This window comes from Stenella coeruleoalba (assembly GCF_951394435.1).
Source record: "Stenella coeruleoalba genome assembly, chromosome: 3".
NCBI lineage: Eukaryota > Metazoa > Chordata > Mammalia > Artiodactyla > Delphinidae > Stenella > Stenella coeruleoalba.
This window is the reverse complement of record NC_137148.1, coordinates 147,763,455-147,785,752: the sequence shown is the minus strand read 5'-3', so window position 1 is coordinate 147,785,752 and position 22,298 is coordinate 147,763,455. Positions and strand designations below refer to the sequence as shown.

Sequence of the window (22,298 nt, the reverse complement as noted above, 5' to 3'; positions counted from 1 at the left end):
GCACTGTAGGATTGGATTTCGAGTTCGGCCCATATTGATGGTGAGAAGCAGAGCGTGGGGGCTGCGCCCGGCCCCCGTTCCCCTTTGCAGCCCCCGAGCCCAGCGCTTAGTAGGCGCTCAATCAGTACATATTTGGGGCATAAAGAGATGGAGCCGCTCAGTCTTAGGCAAATGTAGCCAGAAACGTGTCTGGCGGCCCCTCGTGGGGCGCTGTCGAGCCGCGATGGGGGTCGCTTCCCTAAACCCCGAACTCCGCAATCCACAACCGCACCTTGCGACCCCTCACCCTGATTTCAGCCCCCTGACTTGCGCTCCATTGGCTCACAATCGTCTAGGGACTACACGACTAGGAATGAGATTCTTCCGCTTGGTATTCGATTGGAAGGCGTTTTACTCGTTAAATGTACATTTTAAATAACAGGGAAGTGTGGGGAACGGGAGAATATTTCCCCGAACACCTCCACCCCAACTCAGCCCGGTAGTTCTGGGACGGATTTGTCTTCAGCCCTCATTTCAGGCGCCTCGCTGTTGCCCCACCCCTAGCAGTGTGATACTGGGCAAGTAAATCGCTTCTCCTTGGGAACCTGTTTCCTCGCCAACTGGGTACGAGGCAATGGGCGAAAGGGGCCCACGTGTATGCAAAAACAAAGGAAACCCCTTTCCGCTCCGGTGGGCGGCGGAGGGGGCGCTGGGAAGCGACACGGTGAAGGGGGAGGGGAGGCGGAGGCCGGTGGCAAACGGCCGGATCTCCCTGCCGTTCGCACCCGGGAGGTCAGTCCTCGCCTGGCACAGTGCCCGTCCCCTCCCCTCCCCGCTGGGCCCGGAGAGCGGCGCGGGCCAGGTCCCCGGGGACGCGCCAGGCGCAGGCCGGATGGCCTGGCGGGGCCCTGAGCCGGAGCCAGAGCGCAGCCAGCGGACCCCACTCGGAGGCAGATGACGTCTTTGCCTTTGGCTCCTCCGGCGCCAAGCCCGGCAGGGCGGGTGACGTCACCGCACCGGTCACGTGATCTCTATTCAAACAAACAAACCCCCTCCCCCCGATCGGGCGAGACCCGCCCCTCCCCGCCCCGCCTCGCCTGCCAGCCGAGAGGCCACATATAACCGCGCTCACCCGGGTCGGGCTCGCTGTGAAGGACGTCGGGGCTGTAGGGACTAGGCGGGCCGGAGGAGCAGTCGGGAGAGCAGCAAGGAAACCGAGGCGGTCTAGAGTCCCGCACGACGACCCCTCGCTCAGTCCAAAGGCAGTTTGGGGTTTGGCGCAAAGAAAACCGGGGTCGGGCTTTTCCTCGAAAGCCATCGCTCTACTTTTGGCTTCCCAGGACAAAGAGCACAGGAGGACTTGCACGCTGGGGGCGCTGGGGCCGGCCATGGTCATGGAAGTGGGCTCTCTGGACGCCGGAGGCCTGCGGACGCTGCTGCGGGAGCGCGCGGCGCAGTGCTTGCTGTTGGACTGTCGTTCCTTCTTCGCTTTCAACGCCGGCCACATCGTCGGCTCGGTCAACGTGCGCTTCAGCACCATTGTGCGGCGCCGGGCCAAGGGCGCCATGGGCCTGGAGCACATCGTGCCCAACGCCGAGCTGCGCGGCCGCCTGCTGGCCGGCGCCTACCAAGCCGTGGTGCTGCTGGACGAGCGCAGCGCCGCCCTGGACTGCGCCAAGCGCGACGGCACCCTGGCTCTGGCCGCCGGAGCGCTCTGCCGCGAGGCGCGCGGTGCGCAAATCTTCTTGCTCAAAGGTACGCCGTCGGGGGTGCTCAGGGGCGGGCCGCACGCCCCCTGCCGCCTTGTCCGGGGACCCCTGGCCCTCAGCTCCTGGGGGGCTGCCCCACCTGGAGCGCTTGGACGCCTGAGTCGCATTGTGGGAACTTGTTGACTTTGTTTGGCACTAGGAACAAAAGACTCGCCTGGGCCTCTCTGGGATAAACTTACAGCCCTATTGGATGGGGGAGTTGTATGAAGGTGCCCTGTCTCGGCGGTACTAACAGAAAAAAATGTCTCTTTTTATTCCCAGGAGGATATGAAGCTTTTTCTGCTTCCTGCCCGGAGCTGTGCAGCAAACAGTCGACCCCCATGGGGCTCAGCCTTCCCCTGAGTACTAGCGTCCCCGACAGCGCCGAATCCGGGTGCAGTTCCTGCAGCACCCCACTCTATGACCAGGTTAGTAGGGAGGAGCCGTGCCCGAGGGGAGAAGGAACAGCTGGCAAAGGTGGAAGAGCAGTGCTAGTGAGAATATAGAAGGCGACAAGCAGCTCTATTTATAACAGGGGACACGGGGATATTATTTATCCCATGGTTAAGTGGTATGATGGAGCTGGGTCTCTAATTGTTGGCACTACAGAAATGAACTTGTTGGCCCTGCCTAGGCAAATGGGTTTAGTCCCCTATTTATTTATACTCTAACAGCGTGCTACAAAGTTCACCCAGTGTTGAAACTGACTTTTCCAGCAGGGAGTTTTTGTGGGTGTGGGCACCAGCAGTGACATTGAATAAAGCTTGACAAGTGTTGGATATTTCTGGATTTCAGGGTGGCCCAGTGGAGATCCTGCCTTTTTTGTACCTGGGCAGTGCCTATCATGCTTCTCGCAAGGATATGCTGGATGCCTTGGGCATCACTGCCTTGATCAACGTCTCAGCCAACTGTCCCAACCATTTTGAGGGTCACTACCAGTACAAGAGCATCCCTGTGGAGGACAGCCACAAGGCGGACATCAGCTCCTGGTTCAACGAGGCAATTGACTTCATAGGTAAATGGAACAGATGCCTGGGACTTCTGCCTCACTCCTTCCGTTTTAGTCACTGAGCTTAAACTCTATGGCAAGAACCCGAGTGACATACTTTTAAGCTTTCCTCTAGACGTTAGTGTCAGTCTGGTGTGGGTAGCATCTCTGAGAAATATAGATTCGATGTCCCATTTTATAGATTAGCAAACTGGATCTCAGGATGTTGATTTGTGCAATAGCAATCTGCTTAGTGGTGATGCCTGGTCTGGGTTTAAATGTCCTGCTGTTCTTTTCCACACTGCCTCCACAAACAGTGTCCGTGTGATGGCATGAGGCGATATTGACCATCTCTGGACAGGACACACATGACATTCCTTAGACACCCTATTCCTGGGGTTGGGGTTGTTCTCCTGGGCTCTCAAGTAACCGACTGCACTTTGTTTTCCAGATTCCATCAAGAACGCTGGCGGAAGGGTGTTTGTCCACTGCCAGGCGGGCATTTCCCGATCAGCCACCATCTGCCTCGCTTACCTCATGAGGACTAACCGAGTCAAGCTGGATGAGGCCTTTGAGTTTGTGAAGCAGAGGAGGAGCATCATCTCCCCCAACTTCAGCTTCATGGGCCAGCTGCTGCAGTTTGAGTCCCAGGTCCTGGCCCCGCACTGCTCGGCAGAGGCGGGGAGTCCCGCCATGGCTGTGCTCGACTGCGGCACTTCCACCACCACCGTCTTCAACTTCCCGGTCTCCATCCCCGTCCACCCCACGAACAGTGCATTGAGCTACCTTCAGAGCCCCATTACCACTTCTCCCAGCTGCTAAAAGGCCACAGGAGGTGATCCTCCCAACCCAGCAGGACTCCAGGCTCCTTCCTGAAAGGGGAAGTGCAGTAACTCCAGGGAAGGGAGCTTGTGAGGGCTGGTCCTTATTTATTTAATTTCACCCGAGTTCCACTGGGTTCCTGAGTGGTCGTAGTGATGACTTAGCACCAAGACGTTTGCTGAACTCAGCAGGTTTCGGGACCAACATACAGTGGGTACATAAAGTCCCTATGACAAAATGGGGCAGAAGAGAGAGGACTCAGCGTGTGAGTCGATTTCTTTTTGCTTGTCCCTGTTTTCTGAAGACACTTTCATGCTTGACATACCTACCAGTATTACCATTCCCGACGACACATATACATATGAGAATATACCTTATTTTATTTATTTTTGTGTAGGTGGTCCACCTTCACAAATGTCAGTGTCTACTCCTAGAAGAACCAAATACCTCAATTTTCTGTTGTGAGTACTGTAATATCCTGTAAATACAGCCCAAGCAGGTTTGTTTTCAGCACTGATGGAAAGCACCAGTGTTGGTTTTGTTTTGTTTTGTTTTTAAGTTGCCAACAGTTGTATGTTTGCTGATTATTTATGACCTGAAATAATATATTTCTTCTTCTAAGAAGACATTTTGTTACGTAAGGATGACTTTTTTATACAACAGAATAAATTATGGCCTTTCTATTGAAAACTTGATGCTTTATTTCTTGGGCAGCCCCACTGATCCCTCTCCCACCACTGAAATAGGGGAGAACAGGGTCTTCCAGAATGTGTGTTGGCATCTGATCCCATACTCTTCGGTGGCTCCTCAGTCCCACAAGATGGCTGGGTTGCAAGGATGGTAGAGAAGTGTGATCAATCATAAAAAAACAAACAGAAAAACATAGGTGCTGGAGCTGAGCTCTTGGTATTGGATTCAAGTGTCCACCTATGTATCTTCCCATCATGTCTCCCTCAAGTGTCCCCAGAGCCAAAACTAGGAAGTAGCCATTGACTTGGTTGCTTTTTCCATTTAATAACTTCCCCAGGATACCATAAAAAGCCTCCCTCCCCTCTCTGATCTCTGCTGAAGGGACGAGGATGATAGTTTTTCAACACATTTGCTATAAATGTGTTTCTACTATGTGCAAGGCAGGGTGTGCTGACTGACCCTAGAACAACTCAGCAAGATCTGCAAATGGAGATGGTGAGACCCAGCATAGCTAAGTGGCGCAAGTCGGGGAATTGGGCCCTACATCTGTTTTGTTTCCTAATTCTATGTGCTTTGTGCTTTATCACTGGCTTCTCCTGTGTGCTTTTTTTTTTTTGCCTTTGAAAAGACCTTTATTTTTTGTGAAAAGAATACCAAGCACTATAAGCAAATACAGTGTAGACCAGTCACCAGAAATCCCCGCCCCCAACCTGACCATTATTGTTTCGGAGCACATCCCCTAGGCACCTCTGCACACGTACCCATCATTTTTGGTGGCCGCCTCCTTCCGGTCACTTGCTGCCCTGCTTTCATAATTTTGTTGAAGAAGATAGACAATTAAATCTGACTTGCTCTAGGCCAATAGTCTCGATCTTCACTCTGTCTTGCCAAACAGGCCAATGCAGAGAAGGTATAATTAACTACCAACCCATAATCCAGTCTTTAATGTTGAACTAAATAACAGTGACGCTCCTGGGTTGCTGGCCCCTTAGCCCCTGCACTCCTTTACTTGTTTCTGGACAAAGTGCTGTAGGAAGCAGAAAAGCGAAAATCTTACTTTACTTTTCTAGGGGTGCTCTGAGTAGTGGTCCTGGTCCAGCCCCATCATTCAAGGCCTTGACCTTTCTGCACTGGTGCACCACCTGACTCCCAGGGCCTGAAAGATCCCTGTGTTCCATGTTCTAAGAACTTACCCCGGGCTGGCAAATTCATTTCCTCGGCCAGGCTTCCAATGACAAGTGTGTTCACGCCTTTCAAAACAAACCATACCCAGTGTTTTTATCAAACCCTAGAAATCTACTCTTGCAAATATCTCCCTTCGTGGAAATGTACCAGCGACTTCGGGTCCGTGGCAGATGCCATGGCTGACATCCCCGTGGGCTCGGGCCATCACTTTCTGCTTGGCAGGCACTGGCTGGACCAACATTCATCTCCACTGTGATCCACACAGTGGAAAAATACAGTGGCTGCCTAAGGGAGCCGCCAGTGAAAACAATTCACTGACTTCTCCCAGCACAAGCTGCTTAACCTCCTGCCAGCCCTGGAGAGCCAGGGTGATAACCCCTCCTCCCCATGCATCCGATTCCTGGTCTCAGGCCCTCCAGAAGATGTCAGTTTTGGCCTGAGAGTGCTTTTCTTAGGAAGGAAAAAAAGTGCCTAAGATGAGAAGAAAGATGCTTAAGCTATTAAAATGTTGTTTCTCAGCTGGGAGATTGACATAGGGACATCTCGATCATTTAATACTGAGAATGTAATAACAGCTGTCAATTTTAGAGTTAGCGCCCTGTGCCAGCCACTGTGCTAAGTGCTTTCCAGATGCTCCAATTTAACTTTTAAAGCAACATCCATTTTACAGAGGAGGAAACTGAGGCTCAGAGAGGTGAAGCGACAACCCTCTAATTGTAGCTCAAGGTCATACAGCAAGTAAACGGCACTGCAAAGTTGGGAACAAGGGTCTGTAAGAAGACTGGGGAAGAAAGCCCTAGTTCAGTCCAAAAGACAGCTCGTGGGAGTGAGGAAAAGATGAGCTTTGTAGCTAACCAGACGTCAGCATGGTTTTACCCCATAATATCAAAGTGGAAAAGCCATTTATCCCTTTGGGCCTCGGTTTCCTCATCTGTAAAATGAAGATAATAAAACCTACTTCACTTGAGGAGGAAAGGTGCTCATGAATGTAGAAGTGCCTGGCATGTTGTGGGCACTGGAGAAACATTCAGGTCTCTTTCCCCTCTCCTAATGACCTCTAGCGGTTCTTGGGTCTCAGTTTTCCCACCCATAAAATGACCACCTTGCAGTGGATCTAATGGGTAAGCTTCCTCCCAGCCCTCTAATTCTAGTACGTAGAATACGCATCAATGCATACTTTATGCTTTTTGGTGGTTTCCAGACACCCATTATTCCATTAGGAGACTACCAACCCCAAGTGCTTCCACTGCATCCTGTCTTTTCCTTGGAATTTTGCAAATCGCAGCTAATTGGCCTTGAACTTGCAGCCTCCGGCCTCCATTTCCCTCGCTCCCTCCCTCCCCTGGCCCCTGGTGGATGACGTCATTGCGTGTACCCCTTTAAGATTATATAAATCTGTGATCCTACAGTAGCCTCCATCCCCATGGAAACGCGGAGGAGTTTCCCTTTTGTGAGGAAAGCTGTCATGTCACTTCCTGCTGCTGACAAATCAGTTTAGGAGATTAACATAAAGGGGGGTGCGGGGTGCGGGAGGCGGCCTCTGAGAACTGCAGGCTCGGTGGTTTCTGGTTGCCATACACAGAGGCAAACAAAGCCGAGGTCGCGCGGGCCGAGCTCAGGTTTCCCACACCTCAACGGGTGACCCAGGTCACCCGGGGCTATTTTTCTCCGCAGGCTGCATTCTGGGGAGCAGGTGGGAGGGCTGACCACTTATGGAGACTTTCCTGGGGCCCTGCAGGGCAAACCTGTTGGAGAACAGCCTCTGGGTCCAGCCAAGCCTCTGCTCCCCTTTATCGGCTCAGGAGGTGTCCTCATCCTTCGGCGAACAAAGGGTATGCCGGTTGCTAGCGCCACAGTGCACCCAACTGTGCTCTGCTAAGGGAAATACGGTAGAACCACCTTTTTCTTGACTGTGGCTTTTTAGGCTAAGCAGCAGTCCATTCATTCGTTCGTTCATTCATTCAACAAATATTTATTGACTCTCTGTAGGCCCAGGGATGCTTTGGTGTTAGACAAAGTTCCTATTCTTTTTTTTTTTTTTACGTTTTTTTCAAAGTTTCTATTCTCAAGTAGCTAACAATGGTGCTGTTGGCGTGTGTAAATAAATAATTAAGAAAGAAGATAAGAATGAAGGCTCTGAAGGTGCGATATTAAAGGGGGGGGGTCCTTTAGATTTTGGTGATCAGGGAGGCCTCTCTGATGGGGTGACTGGAGAAGCTAAGACCTGAGTGATACAGCCCAGTTGCCTTACCTAGAGGTAAGCTGGGAAGAGGGTTCCAGGCCAGGAGGGCACTAAAGACTTGACGTTTGAGAGGGATCTTTGTGGACTGGTAGAGCACTTGACTTGGAGCCAGCTAGACCTGAGTTCAAGATCTGCTTCTGCCACTTGTTAGCTCTGTGACTTACTGTGGGTAAGTTACCAAATTCTAAGCCTCAGTTTCCCCATCTGTAATATGGGCCAATAACCTCTGACCTTCAAAGGCTTTTTAAGAATTAAATGAAAGGCCTCTGGGCTCATCGGAGAGGCTTGGGAAAGGCTCATTGTCCGCATTATGCCACCTGAGCAGCAGCGCGCCTCCCCAGAGTGTCCTGGTGAAAGGAAACAGGGAGAAGTGAGTTGTCTTGCCCCATCTCTGGGCCCCAGGACTTATCCCAAGGGTTAGGGAGCAGCAGGTACTTACATATGTCTTCTTTATAAAGGAGTGAGTGACTATCCCCTAGAAAGTCCTCAGTAGATGTTCGAATAATACCACCAAAATTCTGGGACTTTGTTCCAAATGCCTCAACAAGTAATAACTGTATGCCCTTGGGTAGATTACTTCTCCACTCAAAGCCTCAGTTTTCATATCTCTAAAAAGGGAGTGATGAAAGTATTTGCTTTACATGGTAGTCGTTAATATTAAATGAAATAACGTACACAAAATATTTTGCACAGTACTCAACACACAATAAACAATAAGTGTTAACCATTTTACCCATAATTATTATCATCACCACTACCACCATCATCATCATAAAGGAAAGATTTTAGAAAGGAAACAAATTTTAATCTTTACCCCAGACCTCTCCCCTAACTGCGGACTTGTATATCCAATAACCTCCTTGACATATCCGTGTCTTTATCAAATAGACTTCCAAATTTGGCAATTCCAAAAATAAACCTTTGATTTACCCCCAAACCAGCTCCATCTGTGCTCTTCCCATCTTGGTTAATGGCAACCTCATTCTTCCCTTAGCTCAGGTCAAAAACTATGGAGCCATCCTTGACTCCTCTCATTTTCTCATAACCTGTATTTGATTCATCAGCAAATTGAGACAGGTCCATTTTCAAAACATAACCATTTTCAAAATAGACCCACTTCTCATCACTTCCAAAACCTCCTCTCTGGTCCAGCCACCATCAGAAGTTGCCTATGTTACCGCAGTAGCCTCAGGGCTGTTCTTGTTTCTGCACTGTCCCTCTCAGTCTATTGGCCACCAAAAGCCAAAGCTACCCTTTTAGTGTTGCCTATAGTACACACCTTTGATGACAAATTCAGCTTTTGCTCCCCTACAAATATTTTAATTTACTTTCATTATTGAAAAATGTTTTCACTGGGCAAAGAATTCCAGTTTCAAACTTATTTCTTCAATCATTTTGAAGACATTGTCTTCTCAATTTTGTAGTGTCTTTTGAGAAGTCAGCTTACTTAGTGTTGTCCATCTGAGGGTAATCTGTCTTTTTTCCCTGGTTGCTTTGGATTTTCTCTTTCTCTCTCTCTCTCTTTTTTAAAAATTAATTTATTTAAAAAAATTTTTAAACATCTTTATTGGAGAATAATTGCTTTACAATCTTTTTTTTAAGCAGTTTTATTATAATGTCTCTGTAGTTTTCTTCCTATTTACCTTGCTTAAGATTTGTGCTTTTTTCAAATCTGTGGCTTGATGTCTTTCATTAGTCTTGGAAAATTCTGTTATTATTTCTCCATTTTGATACTTTCACGTATAAAACATAGCTATTTTAATGTCTGTGACCAATAACTATATAGATTCTCTTGTGTTTATATCTGTTGCCTATGGTTTCTTTTGATATTTGTAAAATCATGTTTTATTCCCTCATATGCCTGGTTATTTTGATTGAGTGACAGGCACTGTGTATGAAAAACTTTAGAGATTATTTAAGGCAGTTTTACCCTCTTCTCAAGAGGGTTTACTTTGTTCTAGGTGGCTTGGAGGTCTAGGAATCCCAGATCACCTTAACCCAAACAGAGACAGAGATGGCTTGAGAGGACTTGAAGCTGGGCTTTAGACCCTGTGATGACTGCTACAGTCTTCTTCTAAAGATGTATTCTTTAGTAGTTGCAACTAAAAGTTTCGGGGTTTTCCAAGCCCCCCAGCCTGTATTACTTTTTGGGGTAATATACGAGAAAGCCTAGGCGTATACCAGATTCCTTCCTGGTGTGCCCTGAACTCTAATATTTGTCCCATTATACTCATGAGTCAGTTAAAACCTCTGCTCAAGTTGTTAGCCGTTCAGCTTCTCATTTCAGAATTGGCAGATAGCCCTTCGGGGAAAAGAGGCACCCAATGCTATGCTCATCCCTCTGGGTTTTCCTCTTCCAGCTCTTGATCCCACAGTTCCTCACTGCCCTTTTACCGCTTGAATGTCTTCAAACTGAAATGTTTAAAAGTATTTTGTCCAACTTTTCTAGTCCTCAGCAGTAGAGTGGTTCTGGACGATGTGGTCTGCCATGACTGGAAGGGAGTTATTTAGACTTTTAAAAACCCAGAGTGAAACTTCTAACACCTGAGGTTTCTTTTTCTCCTCTACCCCTACCCTCCATGGCACCCACCTCACTCATAATAAAAGGCCAAGTCTTTACAAAGGCTACAAAACCTGACATCACTTGTCTGGCTGATACATCTCTGACCACATCTTCTGCCACTCTTCCCCTTCACTCATCTCTTCCTAGCATAGGCAGAGTTCACTTTTTCTTCAGGGACCCGTTCTCTTCCCTCCGCCCAGACCAATCTCCCTTTAGATCCCTGCGTCTGGCTTCCTCATTTCCTTCAGCCCTCAGTTCAAAAGTCATCTCTTCAATGGGCCACTTCCTGACCACCACCCCACTTAAACTAGAACCACCCTGCCCCAACCCTGGGCACCCCATATCCCTTTCTCTGCTTCACTTCTCAACAGAGCACTTATCACTGCCTAACACTTACTTATTTGCGTGTGGTCTATTTCCCCACTAGAACGGAAGGCCTTGAGGGCAAGGACCTTATCTGTCTTGTTCACTGTGGGATCTCCTGCCCTTAGAACAGTGCCTGGCATGTAGTGAGCACTCTGTAAATGTGATGCATAAATGAGAGAACTCTGAAGGCTCTGGACAATTCCTCTCCTTTCTGGGTGGGTCCTGGGCTCCAGCTAGGGGGAAGTGATTCTTTTCTGCTCAGCCAACCTCTTTCCCTTCCACATGAGGCAATTTCCCTTGGAGAATTTCCAGTAACACACAGTGGTGTGCAAATGAAATAAAACATATAAAAGCACTTTGTAATCAGGAAATAACATGATGGTCCTGGCTATCCAAAACCTGCTTATCCTGGGGCTCCATTCTTGGGATCAGGGCTGTGACTCTGGAAGGACAACAGTGGGAAAAGCTCGTCGGGGGCTCCATTCTGAGCCCCATCCTCCCACATTTTCCCCCGCCTTTCCTCCCTCCCATCCAAAGAGAATTCCCCATGGCGTGTGCCTCTAATTAGGAGCATGGGGCAGTGGGTGATTCATGGGGAAGTCTGTAGGGCTGCTTGGGGCTTATGACTCACAGCTTCTCATCTAGCAGGAGGGTTAGATCTCTATACTGAATCTCCTGGAAATGTCCTTTGTCGAGGGCTCCAGTGACCACTGGGGATTCTCCCCCACAGAGCTCTCAACAGCACCTTCCTGGCACTTGTCACTCTGTTTAGTTGTCTGTCTGTTGCTCAATAAGTACATATGGAAGGAACAAAGAAAGGGAGGCCAGCAGTGAGAGCAGGAGGGAGGGGAGGAGGGGAAGAGGACGTCCGACTCCCTGACCAGACTGTGAGCCACTAAGGGCAGGATCGTGCCCTTTTCTGTGTCCCAACGTAAGGCTTGGCTTCTAGTTGGGGAAGTAATGGTTGAGTGAATGAAGGAATATTTGGGAGTCTTGAGGGGCCTCATTCTAGGATATTGCCAGCCTGATAGAGCCTCGTGGCAGTGGCAGGTGGGGGGCTGGGGCTTGGTATTTATTGTGGATGACACTGTAGAGGCTAAGGCAGATGGTCCTGGTTGACATAAAAGCAGTCCAGTCATAAAAGCAGCCCCTTCTGAGCTCTAACTGGTGCCAGGCCCTGCACTGGACACTGGACGCACAGGAATGGACAAGATACGATTCCTGACCTTGGGCTGTCCCAGCAAATGGTGGAGACTGATGTCTTGACCCAGAATTTTAGTGCAGTGGTCTGGGAGCTGGTGGCAAGGTGTGGACTGGACAAGGAAGTGGGGCGATGCAGGGAGGAGTGGACAGAGGGGAGGAAAAAGAAGAAAAGACTTTCTGCAGGGGGTGACTCTTGAGCCCTGGAATTCTGGGGACATGGCACAGAAAGGACTCCTGTCCTCAGGGGGATGAAGAATGGTCTGAAGCCAATTTATTGTTGTTTACTAGATTTTATGGAAAGAAGAAGGACCCTAGGACTTGTCCCAGGCCCAAACTACTTGCCCTAGAAGTGAATTCTCAAGAGTCCTCACGGGAGTCCGCACGACTGTCCTGCTCTTACGCAAAGTGGACCAGAGCCCCGCGCCCCCTGTGGTGGGCATCTAAAAGAGTGGGCTCTGTGGGGCACTGAGTGAGGCCAAGGACATGACCCTCAAGGAAGAAAGACTGAAAAGCACTAGCTTGGACCCTGGCTTCCTCTCCATATTCTCACTGGATGAATTCTTTAGGCTGTTCTCATCATGGACCCGAAAACTGCAGAGAGTACAGTGTCCCAAGAAGATGAGATAACACGATTATGACTACCTTGTCCCTACGGCCCAGAGTCAGCCATTCAGGCTCCCACTCACATTGACTTTGGACATGACAGGGCACGGCATTCAACCCTGGTTATTCTACTATGAGCTGCTTCTCTGGTTTGAAGGGCCCTGCAGCCCTTGAAGAGGCAAGACCTGAGTTTCACTCGGGCGATTGCTCATCCTACTATAAGTTCTATGAGAGACTGGGGACAACTTTATTTCTGATATCTCTGGCCAGAGCTAGTGCCCAATATAGCCATGATAGCTCAGGGTCAGAGAAGAAAGATAAAGGAAGTCTTGTTTATTGAGCTCCTACTATGACTATTGCTTTCCGTATGTGGTTTATTTAATGCTCTCATCTGGCCTCTTCATCAGGGCTTATTATTATTGCCATGTCACAAGGAGTAGTAACTGAGGCCTGGAAAAGTAGAGGATTTGCTTAGAGCCACAAGTTGGGCTGAACTCAGTGTCCAAGGCCCAAGTCCGGCAAGGTCTTTCCACTGCACCAAGCAAGATAAGGGTGAGCCCTGCCCTCATTCTGGGGCCCACCATCGCTCTTTAAGTTTGGAGAAGGCGGAAAGTACTGATGATGACTACTAGATGAGGCTCCCCATGCCCCCAGGGCTCCTGGGAAGGGGCTTTATGTATCCTTGTATCCTCAGCGCTTTCAGTAAATACACAGACCATGATTAAACTGTCTAGGACATAGATAGCTGGTTGCCACTAGTATTTGGTTTTCCTTTCTTCTTTAGTAATAGATTTTTAGTTAGGTATGTGTCTTACAGTTCCCTCCCTCGCAGCCAGGTGTGGCCATTTGGATAAGTCAGGCCTAAGGTGTGTGCAACTTCCAGAGAGTGTCATTAAAGAGAAGGGGATTTCCTTTCTTCCCCCTTTCCTTCTTCTTGTTGTCTGGAATACTGGTGTGATGGCTGGAGCTGAGGCAGCTATTTTAAACCATGAAGCAATACTAGGAATGATGGCAGAGCAGCAAGATAGAAGGAGTCTTGGTCCCTGAGGACTGTTGGGAGATAATTCTCTGTGGCATTTTTACAACTTTTGTGACATCTTTTAAATGAAATTATTTCTTTTCAAGAGTTGTTTTAAGGCAAATAGCCTGGGGAAACTAAGATCGTGTCTTCTGGAACAGAGAACAGATTTGTTTCCTGAGCAGGATAATAGAGATAATGTTATTTTCCAGGGCAAATGTTGGCTAGATTTGCTAGCAGCCTCTTAGAAGATTAGGATTTTCCTAAACCCAGTGTGCCTTAGCTCTGACACAAACCCACTGTGTGCACAGCATCCACCTGGGCCTACTGCACTGGCCCCATGGAACTTGGGGGGCAAGGGGAACCAGTGCAAATATGAACCTCATGCTGCCCGCTGTGCTGTAATAAAGTCCCTTGTCCTGTGTCTTCTGCAAGCATCTATGAAACTGTGGTCAGCTTACTTGTGAGTTTGCAAGTAGGAAGGAATTCTCAGGCCTTCATGCTTCTGACAAGGATTTCATGGAGCACAGCAATAAGCCCTGGTGGGATTTTTTCCCCCCTTTTTTCTAACTTTATTGAGATACATTTTACCTCAATAAACACCTATTTTAACCTTATGATGTAATGATTTTTGACAAATCTATATCGTTTTATGTGTATATTCAAATTTTAACAAATGTATGCAGAATGTATTATACCTACCAACACAGCCAAACTATAGAGCATATCCATCATCAAAAATTCCCTCATGCTTCTTCCCGATCAATCCCTACCTAGGGACATGCTTTCTGTCACCATAGATTAAAATTGTGATTTCTGGATTTTCTATAAATGGAGTCATGTTGTATTCTTTCTGTTGTGTCTGCATTTTTTCAATCAGCATAATTTTTTTTAGATTAGTCCATGTTGTTGTCTGTATCAGTAATTCAATTTTTCTTAAATAGATTTTATTTTTTAAAGCCGTTTTAAATTCACAGAAAAACTGAGTGGAAAGCACAGAGAGCTCCCGTATACCTCCTTCCCCATATGGGCCCAACCTCCCCCACTATCAACGTACAGCCCCATACTGGGACATTTGTAACAGTGATGATACAGCATTATCACCCAAAGTCCACAGCTCACATTAGGGATCACCCTCGGTTTTGTACATTCTACGGGTCTGGATAAATGTATAATGACATATATCCACCATTATAGTATCTTACAGAGTAGTATCACTCCTTTAAAAATCCTGTGTTCTACCTATTCATCCCTCCCCCTACCCCCAACCCTTGTAAACCTCTGATCTTTTTACTGTCTCTACAGTTTAACCTTTTCTAGAATGTCATTTTTTTTTTTAAATAAATTTATTTATTTATTTTTGGTTGCGTTGGGTCTTCGTTGCTGCACGCGGGCTTTCTCTAGCTGCCAGAATGGGGGCTACTCTTTTTTGCGGTGCGCGGGCCTCTCATTGCAGTGGCTTCTCTTGCTGTGGAGCACCGGCTCTAGAGCGCAGGCTCCAGAGTGTAGGCTCAGTAGCTGTGGCGCACGGGCTTAGCTGCTCCGCGGCATGTGGGATCTTCCTGCACCAGGGCTCGAACCCGTATCCCCTGCATTGGCAGGCGGACACTTAACCACGGCACCATCAGGGAAGTCCCTAGAATGTCATTTTTGATTATACAGTATGTAGCTTTTTCAGACTGGCTTCTTTCACTTACTAATAAGCATTTAAATTTCCTTCATGTCTAGATGGTTTAAATCCATTGTCTGATGTACCACCATTTATTTATCCTTTCATCTACTCAGGGACATCTCGGTTGCTTCCAACGTTTGGCAATTATGAATAAATTCATAAACTACAAATATAATGCATTTGTAAATGAATGATAAATATTATTCATAAATAATATTATACATAATTATGAATAAGGCTGATCTACGTTTTATGGAGATAAGCTTTCAGCTTCTTTAGGTGAATAGCAAAGAGAATGATTGTTGGATTTTATTGTAAGAGCATGTTTAGTTTTGTAAGAGACTGACAAATTGTCTTCCAAAGTGGCTGTACCATTGCCTTCCCACCAGAAATGAATGAGAGCTCCTGTTGCTTCATATCCTTGCCAGCATTTGGTATTGTTAGTGTTTGGGTTTTTTTTTAAAAAAATATTTATTTGTTTATTTATTTATTTTTGGCTGTGTCGGGTCTTAGTTGCGGCACTCAGGATCTTGCTTGCGGTGCTTGGGCTTTTCTCTAGCTGTGGCGCACGAGCTTAGTTGCCCCGCGGCACGTGAGATCTTAGTTCTCCGACCAGGGATGGAACCCGTGTCCCCTGCGTTGGAAGGCAGATTCTTTACCACTGGACCACCAGGGAAGTCCCGGTATTGTTAGTGTTTTGGATTTTGGCCATTCTAATAGGCATGTAGTGGTATTTTGTGTGTTTTTAAAGAATATTTATTTATTTATTTATTTAGGCTGCACTGGGTCTCAGTGGCAGCATGTAGGATCTTTGCTGCGGCATGCATGAGGGATCCAGCTCCCCAACCAGGGATCAAACCCGGGCCCCATGCATTGGGAGCACAGAGTCTCACCCACTGGACCACCAGGGAAGTCCCTTTGTTTTTGTTTTTAATTGAAGTACAGTTGATGTACAGTATTATATAAGTTACAGGTGTACAATAGAGTGATTCACAATTTTTAAGGTTATTCTCCATTTATAGTTATTTAAAAATATCGACTATAGTCCCTGTGTTTTACAATATATCCTTGTAGCTTATTTTGGTAACTTAATTTAACTTGCGATTCCCTAATGACATATGATGTTGGGTATCTTTTCATGTGCTTATTTGCCATCTTTTTTTAAAATTAATTAATTAATTAATTAATTTATTTTTGGCTGCATTGGGTCTTCATTGCTGCCCACGGGCTTGTGGCGAGCGGGGGCTACTCTTCATGGCGGTGCGCGGGCTTCTCATCGCGGTGGCTTCTCTTGCTGCGGAGCACAGGCTCTAGGCACGCCGGCTTCAGTAGTTGTGGCGCATGGGTTTAGCTGCTCCGCAGCATGTGGGATCTTCCTGGACCAGGGATCGAACCCGTGACCCCTGCGTTGGCAGACAGATTCTTAACCACTGCGCCACCAGGGAAGTCCCCTATTTGCCATTTTTATATCTATCTTCTTCTGTTCAGGTCTTTTGCCCATTTAAAAAATCAGGTTGTTTTCTTACTGTTGATATTTGAGTATTTTGGATAACAGTCCTTTATCAGTTGTGTCTTTCAGAAATATTTTCTCCCAGTCTGTGGCTTGTCTCTGGTGGGCTTTTTTGTGTGAGAGAAAACTATATTTCTATATTCCTATGTTGTTTAAGCCACTGTTATGCTGGGCTTTTCTTGCACCTGAACTTAATTCCAACTAATACCTGAAGGCATACTTCTGCTTAGACCCTTCCAGGGACTTCCTATCATATCCGGAATAAAACCCAACTCTTTCCATGGCCTCCATGGACTCAGGTAGTCTGGTCCCTGGCAGAGCAGTTAAGAGCAAGGCCTCTGGAACCAGGGTTCAGGCTAGAGTGGGAGTGGGGTCGGGGAGCCCAACTGGGACTCGACTTCCTGCCTCAGCGCTCGGGGCTTGTCAAACCCTGGCAGGCAGCTCTCCTTCCTCTGCTTTTCCACAGGACAAGGATGTGGGCTCCACTCCTTGGAGGGCTGTTTCCGGAACACACTCCTCCTGCTTTTTTTTTTTTTTTTTTTTTTTTTTTTTGCGGTATGCGGGCCTCTCACTGTTGTGGCCTCTCCCGTTGCGGAGCACAGGCTCCGGACGCGCAGGCTCAGCGGCCATGGCTCACGGGCCCAGCCGCTCCACGGCATGTGGGATCTTCCCGGACCAGGGCACGAACCCGTGTCCCCTGCATCGGCAGGCAGACTCTCAACCACTGCGCCACCAGGGAAGCCCCTCCTCCTGCTTCTGTTTCCCTCCCAGAAAGCAGGCAAGCAGGCCAGGGTGGGATATGGGCAGCAGCACAGGGAGCCCAGTCGGTGTGTCTGCTCCAGCATGTGGCGATGCCCCAGGTGTACCGGCCTCCAGCCCTGGACCCTCTCCAGGCAGAGCACCTTTGCTTCCTGCTCCCACCTTAGACCAGGGCTGTGAGGCTCAGGCTGGGAGGCTGGGCAGGAATCTGGAGGGGATGCCCACAAGTGTCCCCAGGCGTCCTCTCTCTCTGTTGGCCTTGGACTCTCACTGACTTGATGGGAGGCAGATGGGGGGAGATATCAAATCTTGGGAATAGTAGGTAGTTAGAAAATAGCTTGAAAATGCATATTCATCCTTTTTCTTTCTTTCTTTTTTAACCCCGGGTACCAATAGCAAAAAGCAAAAATCTTCTTAGCATTTGCCAGGTGGAGGGGTTGTAGAGAAATCGAAGCAAAGGTATTAAAGATTTGGAAACACTGCCTTAATTAAGAATGTAGAGACAATTGAGTAGTGAAAATAGACGCTTGGTGTGTATGCGTGTGGCTGTTTTGTGTGTGCTGAAGTGTGCATTGAGGTAGGTAGGCAGGGAGGGGGCAGCTGTGTGTCCCTGCTTGTGTGAGCACCACTGAGGCCCTCGTATGACTGTCCAGGTGTGAACGCAGGCGATGTGCTGTCTTGTCTGGATGGAGGGGAAGGACATGCCATGGGGTAGAGGAAGGAACATCTCCGGGTGGCAGGCCAGGTTGGTCCTGGCCTTTTTTGTGTCCGCTGCCCTTGGTCGGCAGGACCAGTAGAGCTCATGGTCATTTAAGGTGCTGGCTGGATCAGGCAGCTCGCTGGGTGGCAGGCCACCTGGGGACCAGATGGTGCAGGCCTTCCAGGGGGCTGTGGGAGCTATTTTTAGTGGCCTGGGCTGATTCCCAAATCCTGCTATTTCTGGCACTAGAAGATTGCCCTGAAGGATGTGGAAAATTTTCATGTTGAGAATGTCTGGTTTCTCTTTGGCTATGCAAGGGCACAGTAGGGAGACCAGGACAAAGAGCTTGAGGCCTGCGGGTTTCTGGGATAATTCACCAGCACTGAGAGCATGAAATGGCCATTTTCCTACCCTTTGGAGATGAGTATGGACTTTTAAAAACACCAGCGTCATGATGGCTGACCATCCCTGCCGGTTTGCCTAGGGTGTCCTTGTTTGAGCACTGAAAGTCTGGCATCCAGGACACCCTTCAGACCCAGACAAAATGGGACAGTTGGTGACCTGAACTTCATTTCAGCCCCTTTTAGTTCTAGAAGTGAAATTAATAAGAATAATAAAACCACCTGCATCATCTTCCAGAATGTTCACCATCACCCTATACGGTAGGTACTGTTATCATCTCCATTTTACACATGAGGAAACTGATGCACAGAGAGGTGAAGCAACTTGCCCATTGCAGAACAGGGAGCTGAGTAAGGGCGCCAGGGTCTGAATTCTGCTGTTCTGGGGCCTGAGTCCCCCAATTATGTTGCCTGGAAAAAGGATGGTTTTGGACCCAAGAAAACCAGGGTTCAGTCACTTCCTAGCCAGACACTTAACTTGGGATAAATAATATCTATTTGGTCAAGTTGTCATGAGGGTTAATTGAGAGACTGTCATTACAGGAGGCCTGACACTAGTAGGTGCTCGGGAAGTGATGGCTCTGTTCCCCACTGCTTGTCCCTTTCGGGGTGGCAAGACCTAGTCACGTAAATCCGCTGTCTGAGTGGTCCTCAGGCCACCCCTTGCAGGCTGCACAGCGGGGCACCTGGGTAGAGGTGATGGGAGGCAGGTAGGGGGGAGATATCAAATCTTGGGAATAGTAGGTAGGTAGAAAATAGTTTGAAAATGCATATTTTCAAGGGCCCGGGTTCTGCCCTATTTGCCCGAGGCATCCTGGCTGCCTCTGGCCTCCACTTTGCTCAGCCGTCGAATGGGCAACTGAGCCCACCCAGACGGGGCGGGAAGTTTCAGGGAAGCTGGTGCCTCCGTCCCGGCCCGCATGGGAGCCCCGTCCCCAATCAGGTCAGGAGCCGGATCACGCCATCAGGGCTGTGGGGCCGGGCGACTGGACGCCGCCGGAGGTGCGGACGTGCGTGCGTGCGCACGTGCGCTAGGCCCAGCACGAGAGGAATGCACCAGCGCCGAGACGCTCTGTTCCTTCCGCAGGCGAGTCAGCGCCCAGCAGGAAGGGTCGCCTCGCGTTCCCAGCCACCCCCTCCGGGCTGGGGAAGTGGCCAAACAATAGGGCCACCCTTAGTGACCGCACTGGTGTGTGTGTGTGTGTGTGTGTGTGTGTGTGTGTGTGTGTGTGTATCCTGAAGGGGGAGAGCTGGGAGAACAGGGAGAGGACCCCTTACTGGGTTTCCCCAGGCGTCAGGCCCCTGGCTGCATTATCTCATGTAGTTCCCACAGCACCACACCCCCTCCGCCCCAGGAAGGCACTAGCATCCTCACCGTACAGGAAACAGGCGCAGAGAGGGCCACCCACAGCAAACGGAGTTTGTGCATGGCTAAGGGAAGGCCCTGATGGCTTCTGCCATCTTCCAGCAGTGGGCTTGGGGTGGAGGCTGGGTCGAGGGGTGGGAGGAGGCCAAAAAATCTTGCTGCGTGCCCGGTTCTGCAGTTCACAGAAAGCCTGCATGCACACAGCCTTGACAGGAGAACTGAACTCTCTGCACATACCAGAATAAGTCTGTGAGTTCACCAGCATCCCCATTTTACAGGTGGGGCAACAGAGGCTCAGAGGATGTGGCTTCTCCTACTGCCAGCACACATTTGTTAGGATTTGAGCTCCTAAAGAAAGAGAAAGAATCATAATTAATTCTACCTTTCCTATACAGATGGTACCTTAGGGTAACCAAATGGTTGATGAGGGTAAGTTTCTATTTATAGACTTATACCTGCTTTAAAATGTAGGAAAAAATGATAGAATTAGAGAGTCATCACTGGGTAACCCCTAATGGATGAATTGGGCAGCTACAGCTGCTCGCATCACAAAAAGAGAGTGTGAGCCTCCTGATGGAAGGACATGCGGCACCCAGGAAGTAGTCTTGCCCTAAACTCAAACCGGAATCTGATCAGGTCCCTGGATTTGAACAATTTACAGGAGCTACAGGGGACAGAGGAACATGTTAAGTGGCACCTTGGGGAATGCAGTCAGCCAACTTCAGATGTGAGAGACTCTATAGATATAGACTTCTTCTATAGATATAGACTTTCTTCTACAGATAAATTGCAAGAAGAGAGGGAGAGAGAGAGGGAAACAGAAACAATAACTAAGTAAGTAAATAAATGAATAAATGGAGAGGAAATCAACAGAGTACAGGAGATTTGGACCCATATCAACCAACTGCTAGGTGTAGATCCCATTTGGGATTCTGATCTAAACAAATGATAAAACAAATATACAAACAAAAAACTCCAAACATATGAAAACCACATGTGAAATAAGAAATCCAAACAGATCCCTAAGAATCATGTGGCTGGGGGCTAGTGATCTATTTTGAACTGATGCCCCCAGATGGGATTCTTGAGGTCAGGCAGCTTTGAGATGCCTGACTTAGGGTGAAATGGGAACTGCCCCAGGTCACTGCTTCCTCCCTGCTGGGCACTCCTGGCAGATAGGCACTTGCTGGAGTTTGTGGAAGGAGGGAGAGAGGGAGGAGTAGAGAGAGATCATTTTCTCTTTCCTGGCCTCTGCACTCAGGGTCATCTTTCTAAAGTTCATACATCTTGGAGGTAGCCAGGATCTGACCTTTTTTTTAACCCAGTGTTTAAAATTAGACCCCTTGAGGCAGGGCCTACTGTGACCCTGCTCCCTGGGAAATGGCGTAAACAGCAAGCTCCAGTTGCTGGGATCTAGAGCTTGTGCCCAAATCAGGCGTGGCCCCGGATGGTGACATCCCACACCTCTGAAGACAGCCCTGCTTAAATCCAGCGGTGGCCCTCAGGACCGGATCACAGTGGTGGGCGCTGGGATGTGAGAACAGCAATCTGTCCTCTTCCCCCAATGGTCCTTCCATTTTAATTACGGGGAAATGGAGTCACCATGAGCCTTGCCCAAGGTCAAAGAGCATTATTATTATTATTAATTCATACATATAAGCTTTAAAAAAAATCTTATTGAAAATGGTTTGCTTTCATTTTAACAGATTAAGTCATGTTCATGGCAAAAGATTCAAAAGTACCCACGTATCTGATGGGTAGTAAGTGACTTCTTTCCACGCCTACCCCGGGTCTCCTAATTCTCCATTCCAGGAACTGATATGATCAGTTTCCCCTGTGTCCTTCAGAGACGGTCTGGCCAGCCTTTCTCAGTGGAGTTTCCTTAATGGCCCACGGGATCATTGTGTGTAAGGAATTAGCCTCTTTCCTCTGCATCCCGAGTGGTACTAGTTATGAACCACCCTCGGATGAACTAAGAATTTTCCCTTATGTCATTTTCCTTGTTCTGTGTCAGATCCTGACCCCCAGCTGGTTAACTAAACAAACTGTTCCATGCTTTTCTTTTGCCCTTACTTTATCTTGGAAATGACACATTGTTAGTATGCAGGGAGCTGCCTCTTTGTTACGGCTGTGTGGTACCCATGGTATGGATGCATGTAATTCATTATCCTGCCTCTTCTGGTGGGCATGTAGTGAGGGCATCTGTGAGGGAAATTCCTAGAGGAATAGGATCTTACTGATCTGTATCAAACTGGTCCTAGTGACCAGGCTTCTGGGACAAGGACAAAAATTTTTACAGCCAGTCTGAGAGGAACCTGGACTGGATGTGCAAACAGTCTGGAAGTTAGAGGAGGGGTATAAGAGTTCCAGATGTCTAAGGAAAGGAAGGAACAGTTATCGTGGGCCTACCATGTGTTAGGTATATCGTTATTTAACTCTCATGACAGCCCTGTGAGGTGGGTATCTATTCCTATTTTACTGCA

The 22,298-nt window shown here is 48.4% G+C and overlaps 1 protein-coding gene across 1 annotated transcript; it reads left to right on the top strand.

The window, feature by feature from the left end:
- The first annotated feature begins 1,116 nt into the window (after positions 1-1,116).
- DUSP1 (dual specificity phosphatase 1) lies at positions 1,117-4,227 on the top strand. The gene is made up of 4 exons (XM_079917273.1): positions 1,117-1,734; positions 2,010-2,155; positions 2,523-2,742; positions 3,167-4,227. Exons 1-4 carry the CDS (start codon positions 1,368-1,370, stop codon positions 3,535-3,537), a joined length of 1,104 nt encoding a protein of 367 aa, XP_079773399.1. The 5' UTR covers positions 1,117-1,367; the 3' UTR covers positions 3,538-4,227.
- Positions 4,228-22,298: the final 18,071 nt, after the last annotated feature.